Genomic DNA, 9,142 nt, shown 5'->3' on the forward strand with positions numbered 1-9,142 from the left:
TATATATATATATATATATATATATATATATATATATAATGAATGGACAAATAATTGTTATTGATAAAAAAATTGTAGACATATTTTTTATTAATAATATTTATTATTGATAAAATATAAAAAATATTATAAATAAATATTTATAATTTTTGTTTGGAGTTTTTAAGAAGCATATATGGAATACAAACGACGCACTGCAAGTGGAACAACACAACTTTCTCGCTTGTTAATATAGTACAAAGTAATTAATAGTGATAATATATAAAGACAAATAATTTGAGATAAATAAATATTGGAATTAAATAAGTTTTTTTATTTCTATAGAATTTTAAAATTTCATTCTTAATCACGGTAAAACAATCACATTTTATAGTTCTTATAAAATTATCATGCATGTATTTTTAGTTAATTTTTTTTTTTAAAAAAATTCGAACTTTTTAACTTATAATGAATTAAATATAATTTTTTCAAAGAAAAATGCTAACAAGTACCCCAATAGCATTGTTAAGGAATACAAAATGGAAATAAAATTTTGATAATTGTACATTCAATACCTTGAAATTTTAAAAAGTGATATTTTCCTATTAATACTTTGTTTTTAAAATGCTATACATTTAAGATAAATGTAAAGACAATATTGATTTAAAAGTCAAAATTTAAACTCATTTTTTGTTTAGATTTTTATTATAATATTTAAACATGAAAGATAAAAAATCATACACTAAGATTTAGTGACATTATAGTAGAGACTAAGACAACAAAAATGACAATATTTTTTACCGAAGAGTTATAATTTTATAAGAACTAAAAAACATATATTTTATTATAGAGACTAAAAATAAAATTGTATTAAAACTAAAAAGTTTATAATATTTTATTGGAACTAACTTTTTTTGTATAACGAAATATTGTGTGAATAGTCAAATTTGTTTTTCAAATTGTAAATGTCACTCAAATTAATCTATGAATTTTGCAAATTAACAAATATATCAATGAAATTATAAAATAGTCCCTATGTAAGTTTTTTCTGTTAGATATTTTAACGTGACATTGTAATTGAATATCTGACCTATCCACGTTAATCCTATATCAATGTTATATTCCCGAGGACAAATTTATCGATAAAATTTTGTTATCTGAGAGATAAATTTGTGAGTAATTGTAATTGTGTATGGACTAATTATCAACAAATTAGTTAATGAAAATTTTAAATTTCATAAAAAAATTAGTTCACTTTGTGTGATAATATTGATATGAGAGAAATCACTACAAAAAAAAGAAAATGATTTGTGGCGGTTGTAAGGGACACATGCGACAGTTATAATCGTCGTAAATGGATGATTGTGACGGTTCTTCAAATATCGCAGATTCGTGCGTCATGATGTCAGTTTGCGACGTTTCAGAAAGTTGTCGTTCCAACTGTCAGCAACATTTGCGTCAGTTTCTAACCGCCTCAACGTATGTTTTGTGACAGTTACAACTGTCGTTAAACACATTCAAATTTATTTATTCTTAAAACATTGAGACAGTTATCAACCGACACTATATTCATTTTGAGACAGTTTGAACCGTCGCAAGCCCAATAATTTAAAATAAAAAATTATGATACAATTTTTTCTATTTTTTATTAACTAAAATAAAAAATATTTATAAGAAATAACTATTGTATAACTATTGAACTAAATCCAATTGTATAACTATTGTATAACTAAATCCAATTGTATAACTATTGTAACTAAATCCAATTTATATAATTTTTTCAAAAGAAATAACACCAATTCATATATTGAACTTAACTAAAACAATAAATAAAGTAGTTTAAATATTCAAAACATTAGTGGAGTGGCTAAACATACAAAACAACTCCATCAAACATAGAAGTTCATCAAAATATCTAATGAGTCCCTAATGATGTTGCTCCACAATCATCAGGTTGGTAGCTAGACTATGATGAACGTCTACCATCTATTGGCGATTCTATGTCTGTTGCCTGGAAAAAAAAAGTATATATTAACTTCAATGAATCTTGGTAAATATTGTCAAATACTAATCAACTAAATTTCTCATATAGCTAGAAGTAATCATTACACAATTCATATTTTTAACCAAGGACAAACAGTTCTCATAGGATTTTTTAAATAGGTTTGCTAAGAAAACAATTTTACCTTTTTTTCTCTAGAATTTTGTATTTGTAACAAGAAAGAAATTTGCTCCTTCAACATATCAAATTCAGAATCCCTTTTCTTAAGCCTATCGATTCCAGCTTGTATTTTCTCCATCTTCTCATTAGCTTCGAAGGAAGACATTGATCTTACAGATTGAGAAGTAGATGTAGTAATTTGAGACGGTATTATTCCAAGTCCCATACAACGAACATATCCATGATGTTCTTTTCCAAATACATTAACACACGCTTCATTTGGAGAGTGAGTCTTTCAAATTTCAGCTTGCAATTGTTCCCGCACATGCAAATGAAGCAAACTAAATACCTCTTTGTAATAGAAAGGTATAAAATACTCAACCATTTCAACAGAAAAACACCATGTAGTACATTCAAGTATGTGTTGCAAAAGAACAATCTATTTTATATCATCTAAGACAAAAAAAATATGAAGTATATTGGTACAAGCACTAAAACTAACTACATCCAACCATAATGCACCAAACCAAGCGTCTGTAACATTGAAGCAAGCACACCAATACGACCAATGTATTGAATGACAAAATTGGAACTAAACGAACTACATCTATTCCCATATAAGTAATGTTATAGTTTTATAACTTTGCTACTCACTATTACCAAAACTAATAGTTGCATCTTTGATTTATAAAGTGGTCAATAAGAAATACTTACAATCAGATAACACTTCTATTCTTTACACTTACATATTTTTCCTTGGCCTCGTCATTGACAAATGACCCATCAAACTTTTAATGACAAATTGAATACATTTGACTCCTACTGTATTTTTGACCATCTCTCAGTTCCTACAAGTAAACACATGTAATAAGTACTTGTTCAATTAAGTATGCAATAAATAGTAGATTAAGGGAATCCTACCAACTCATCCCTTTCCCTTGCAAGTGTCTTATAACCTAATGTATGAAAGATCGTTAGCTTTTCTCTATTTGCAACATTTTTATCAGTCTTCTCTTGTAATGATAACAAATGACATCAGAAAACATAATAGTAGAAAACAAATGACAACACAACAGAAGAATGGTTACCATTATTTCTGTCTTACGCCTATATTGGACAAAAATAGTCCAATGGTCATGATTAATAGAACGTGGATAATTTTGTAGGTTTTCCTCCAAATAAAGAGTCCACTTATAAAATTTCTTAAACAACCTACATCGTGCATTTCACCATTTATTTTCATGGCTCGTAAGGATTTTTTTTTGTCTCCATCATCAACAACAAATTTTGACTATCATAATCATAAAAAAAAAAAGAAGTTAGTTTACAATCAAAATAATAAATAAAGAATATTCAATTGTTTATCATTGAGATACCTTTATTTTATCCCTAAAAAATTCTTTTTTTAATGGTGGTGTTGTCGCCTGGGTAGGTGGCAGAGGTTTCGTTTGGCCTGTTGGTTGTAAACCATGTCTCCATAGGTGCTCCATTTTGGCTACTTCAAGATCTCCAGGTAGTATAAGCCTCGAGCGACCCTTCGTGAAATGCTGCAATCATTTATTATCCATGTAAATAAATAAAAATCAACATATAATATGAATAAGAAACATGTTATATTGTTAGTATTTTGAGTTATTACTAACTAGTGAGGTTTTTGAAATGATATAAGAAGATTTGTGAAGGGATTGAGTTATTATTCTCTTCCATTGTTTTGCATCGAATATCCTCATATGACGATTCCATTTTATTCATAAGATTGAGACTACAAACACACTTACACTGCAAACATTGATGACAACCAAGTTAGACTGATGCAAATAGCTAAACATATAGGATTTTCAAAGATGTCAATCATAATTATGCCTAACACAACAATGAACACAATAACAAAAATGAGCACATTAAACACAACGCAACAATAAAAAAAGTAGTAAATAAATAACATAGATCAAAGAATACCATATCATAAACAACAAACTATAATTATTAACAATCATAAATTGATATCATGATTATTGTCATCAGAATCATCATTAAAAGGTGAAGCTTTAGGATCATCATCTAATGTGTGGTTTCATTAGAAAAAATTTGTTCCAAATTTTGAGATGAGTACGGTTCAACGGGTGCCATAATTTCATCATCTCCACCCATGTCATACAAGTCTCTTGACTTTAAATGAATAAGTATGCTCCATCTTGGTCCCTTTTCATCATCCACATAATAAACCATTTGAGCTTCTAACGCTTTAATGTATGGCTCATCATCTTCATACTTTCTAGTATGTATTAGTCTTGCAAAATTTATAGAGGTAAAACCCGACTTATCTGTCTTAATGCCTCTTGAATTTTTGGTATTCACCCATTTGCATTTAAACATGGGCACTTTGATGACATCATAGGAAAGCTCAATGATATCTATCAATCTTCCATAGTAAGGCACCCCTCTAAATCTCATTTGGACATCACTATTGCTTGAGTAACTTCGTGTTCCGAACATATCAAAAACTCCACTATTTTGAGCTTTTAATAAATTGTCTTGTGCCAATGTTCGAAATTTGAATCCATTGACATTATATGCAGTGAACCTTTTAACTTTATTAGAAGAACCTTGAGCAAGACTAACGAGAATATTTGTATTTGATCCACTAATGTTGTCGAGATTGTTGTAAATCTAAACACCATAAAATATACAATTAGTCACATTCTTATTAAAAATCAAAGCAACTCAATCACCAATTTTATCATGAACACTAACACGATTGCGGAACCAATGAGGAAACTCTCTATGAAATTTCTTGTCTACCCCAGAAGCACTCCTTGCATCACTCCTCATTTGGCTTCAAATAATACTTCTATATTGACTACTTGGTTATTTCAAATTTGATGTATAAAAAGGAAAGCTTAGTGGTAAATAATACAAATAGAATAAAATTACTTACCATAGATAGTAGTCAACTATGATGCAATTTGTTAAAACGTGTCTATGAGCACGTAACTTTCCAATTGGTGTAAGGGTGTGGTATGAAGATCCACCAACATATTTTCCAACTCTAGGAAACAATTCGGATACACGTGATTCAGTTTGTATTCATTAATAGGCTCATCATCTACACAACCAAGTTGATTCCATCTAGTCTCAATGTTTTCTAGATATCGTGAACAAAATGTAAGAATATCTTGTACAGTGTATTCTTTCTGCAATAGACCCTTCTAGTCATAATTTAAGTTGTCCTAAGTACCTATTATTGAACTACAATAATATTAGTTAGAACAAAATTGTCAACTACTAATTATTGGAGGAACAAGATCACACATATTTTACCTTTCAACATGATACATCCATCGATAATGAACAAAACCTCCAAGTTTACCTTTTTCAACAAGGTGAACAACCAAGTGAACCATAATAGTGAAGAATGAGGGAGGAAATATCATTTCCATGTGGCATAAAGTGAGGACAATTTGGTTTTGCAATTTTTCCAAATCATCAACATTCAATACTTCACTATATAATTGTCTAAAGAATGAGCAAAGCTCAATCAATATTGCTGAAACATCATCAGGTAATGTTGTTCGAATGGCTAACGGTAGAAGTTGTTCCATTAATATATGATAATCACGACTCTTCAACATTCCATTCAACTTAAGATTTTCCATGTCAATGCATCTAGAAATGTTGCTCGAATAACCATCAGGCATAGTGATATTCTTTAAAGTTGTTAAAATTCTTTTCTTACCTTTAGTAGTCAGAGTAAAGATGACTGGAGAAATTATTTCATTTTCATTAGGCCTAAGGTCAGGTCTTATGCCTATAGCTTTATGGTCTTTTCTTGCATTAAGATGATCTTTACTTTTTGTGCTATCATTTAGCAAAGTAAATATGATATTATCACACACATTTTTCTCAATATGCATCATGTCAAGATTATGACATAGAAGATTATCCTTCCAATATGAAATTTCAAAGAATATGCTTTTCTTTTTCCATTATTGATTGACACCTTGTGTAGGTCGTCCACCATGTGTTATTTTTCCTGACCATTCTTTCTCTGACTTTCTACCAAATGTAACATTAATGTTTCAAACCTGTTCAAGAATTTGAATCCCAGATAACATTTTAGGTGGACCACGCATATCTTGTTGACCATAAAGCGAGCCTTTTTCAATCTAAATCTATGTCTCCAATCAAGAAAACAACGGTGATCCATAAAACACCATTTTTTGCTATGAGGAAGACGACGATGAGTAGAGTCAATGTTACATGATGGGCAAGCAAGTCCGGTGTAAGTTTTCCATCCAGAAAGTGTATCTAATCCTGGAAAATCACTAATTATCCACATTCAAATTGAATGTAATGTGAACATCTTTTTTTAAAGAATCGTATGTATCGATACATGTTGCCCATAACTCCTTTAATTTTTTTACTAGAGGTTGCAAGTAGATATCAATATCATTTCGTGACATTTTTTTACCAGGAATTATCATTGATATTATATAAGATGTCTATTTCATGCACGCCCATGGAAGAGTGTTGTATATAATTAGAATAATTGGCCAAATACTATAATTTGTACGCATCATACCAAAAGGATTAAAACCATCTCTAGCCAATGCAAGATGCACATTTCGCGGGTCTGATGCAAACCAAGTGTGTGTCAAGTCAAAATGTTTCCAAGCTTCAGAATCTCTAGGATGCCTCAACATTCCATCATTCTTACTATTGATTGCATGTCATCTCATATCCTTGGCCGACTTTGAGGACAAAAATAATCTTTATAATTGTGGTTTTAATGGAAAATAACGAAGAAGTTTTGTAGGAACTTTTTTTCGATTATTGCCATCGCTAGGTACTCAAACTGCACCAACTTTTGCTTTTGATTTCCATTTGGAAGTGTTACAAATTTTACAGGTCTCCCTCTCTTCATCTTCCTTATTACCCCAATAAAGAATACAATTATTCAGTCAAACAATGATCTTTTCATAATTTAAACCAATATTGGTGATTGTTTTCTTGGCTTATAGAATGAATTTGGTATATTTGCAAATTCAAATGCATCTTTTAATAACTCTAAAACTATTGTCATGGTTTTATCAGTCATTCCACATAAACATTTGATGTGATACAACTTTACCAAAAAAGATAGTCTTGAATATTTAAGACACCCTTCATAAAAAGGTTGTTCTCCTTCTCAACTTAATTCATAGTACTCTTTAGCCTCTTCATGCCTTTGTTGACTTGCATTTGGCACACAACACTCGTGAAAGAGAAAAATGGTTCTTTTTTTTTTCATGACAAAAAAAGGGTTCAACAAACTCTGAAGTATTTGAGAGTTTGATGTGTTTCCCAGAACACGAGAATAGGTTTGGGGGAGAAAGGTGAGTGAAAGGTTTGGGGAATATAACTTGCGAAAATAGAACGTGGGATAGATGAAAAGGCACGAGTTTCCTTTTGAAATGCTGTAGCGGTTGCACAAAGTTGTCAGACGAACCGTCGCAATCCAAAAATGAAAGATAGTTTTAAGAGAACCGTCGCAAGTCTTGTGTTGTAATTTTTTAATTTTCTTGTAGTAAATGTGGAAGTGTTAAATATTCAATTAACATATCATATCGTAATCTATAATGTTAAAAGTTTAAACATGAATTATTTTGATTACGATCTTACAATTTGATAGATGTATTTATCAATTTGTAAAATTCAAAAACCAATTTGATCGACGCTTAAACGATTTTTCAAAGACCAATTTATATATTAGTGTCTAATATTACAATAACATTTAATATGAGAGAGTAATATTTATACTATCTATGGCGACCTATTGCAAATTTAGATATGAAAATATCCCAAACTCATTTCAGTTATCATTCACATTATCCTATCTTCATCATGCCATCGACTTCATTTTTACAGATTTGCTTTACTTCGCCATTGATACATTTCAGCAACATAAACATAAAAAAAGGAACAGCATTTATCAATTACAACAACCGTTCACAGTTTCATTACTACAAGTAATAAATAACAAACTACCACACACCTCCCACATTCTTTTCCGTACACACAATAATAACAACAACAACAAAATACAAAAACAATACTCCCTTCCAAATAAAAAATACTTAAAAATTTGATATATTTAATTAAAAGTTAAAATTAAATACATCAAATTTTTAGATAATTTTTTAGTTATATTTCATTTTAAGAATTAAATATATTATTTCTTGGATCTTGGCTGAGCATTGAGCTTGGGCTTGGGCTTCCCTTTTCCACTTTCTCCAAGACGATTGATCAAGTATAGAGCATTACTTGTCACCCTCGCAACGTCGGCAACTCTCCGGTTCACTTCGGGCCCCACATTCCCGTCGAGGCAAGTGTCGCCGTCAGTGAGTGCAGCACTCACCCAAGTCAAGGCGTTGCTCATCTGCCACCGGAACGTTTCCTGTCTTAGATGCTTCAACTCCTCCAAACTCCTTTGAAGTTCATCCACCGAATCTGAAATCAGCTCTTCGCAGTCGCTTAGAGCAGCCCGTTGCAGTTTGCTCAAGCTGCTGCTGCGGGCCCCACCTTTAGAAGCTCCTAGATACTCAGAAGCTCTCCTCGCGTGGGCCAAGCTAACCCGAAGCGCAGCTTCGGCTATGTCTAATGGGCTTTTAGCGGGCCCGGAGTAGTTAGAGAGTGTTCGGAGACATAACTTTGGGTACCTGGCGTGAATGCACGAGGAACGTACCAGATCTTGGGCCTCATCATGGGCCGCGGCGGAGCCTGTGAAAAATAAGTAGAGGAAGAGAGTGAAGAGTATGAGTGTGAGATGGGTTTGCATTTTGTTTGTTTTTTAGTTGTGTAGATCTAAAAGAGAGAGGAAGAATAGTTTTTAAAGTTGTGTTGGCAGTGCATTAGTGGTGACAGAGTTTGTATAGAGAATTGGGTGACTGTTTCTTTTTATGCAAAGATAACAATAAAAATAATAAATGAAAAGGGGTTGGGAATTGTATACTAGCAGTTTTG

At 31.2% G+C, this 9,142-nt stretch overlaps 1 protein-coding gene across 1 annotated transcript; it reads right to left on the reverse strand.

Annotated features, from left to right (window-relative positions):
- Positions 1-8,090: 8,090 nt before the first annotated feature.
- LOC101501736 (pectinesterase inhibitor 3-like) lies at positions 8,091-9,142 on the reverse strand. The gene has a single exon (XM_004488067.4). The coding sequence runs from the start codon at positions 8,955-8,957 to the stop codon at positions 8,352-8,354; it is 606 nt and encodes a 201-aa protein (XP_004488124.1). The 5' UTR covers positions 8,958-9,142; the 3' UTR covers positions 8,091-8,351.

Source organism: Cicer arietinum, chromosome 1, assembly GCF_000331145.2.
Source record: "Cicer arietinum cultivar CDC Frontier isolate Library 1 chromosome 1, Cicar.CDCFrontier_v2.0, whole genome shotgun sequence".
NCBI classification, from domain to species: domain Eukaryota; kingdom Viridiplantae; phylum Streptophyta; class Magnoliopsida; order Fabales; family Fabaceae; genus Cicer; species Cicer arietinum.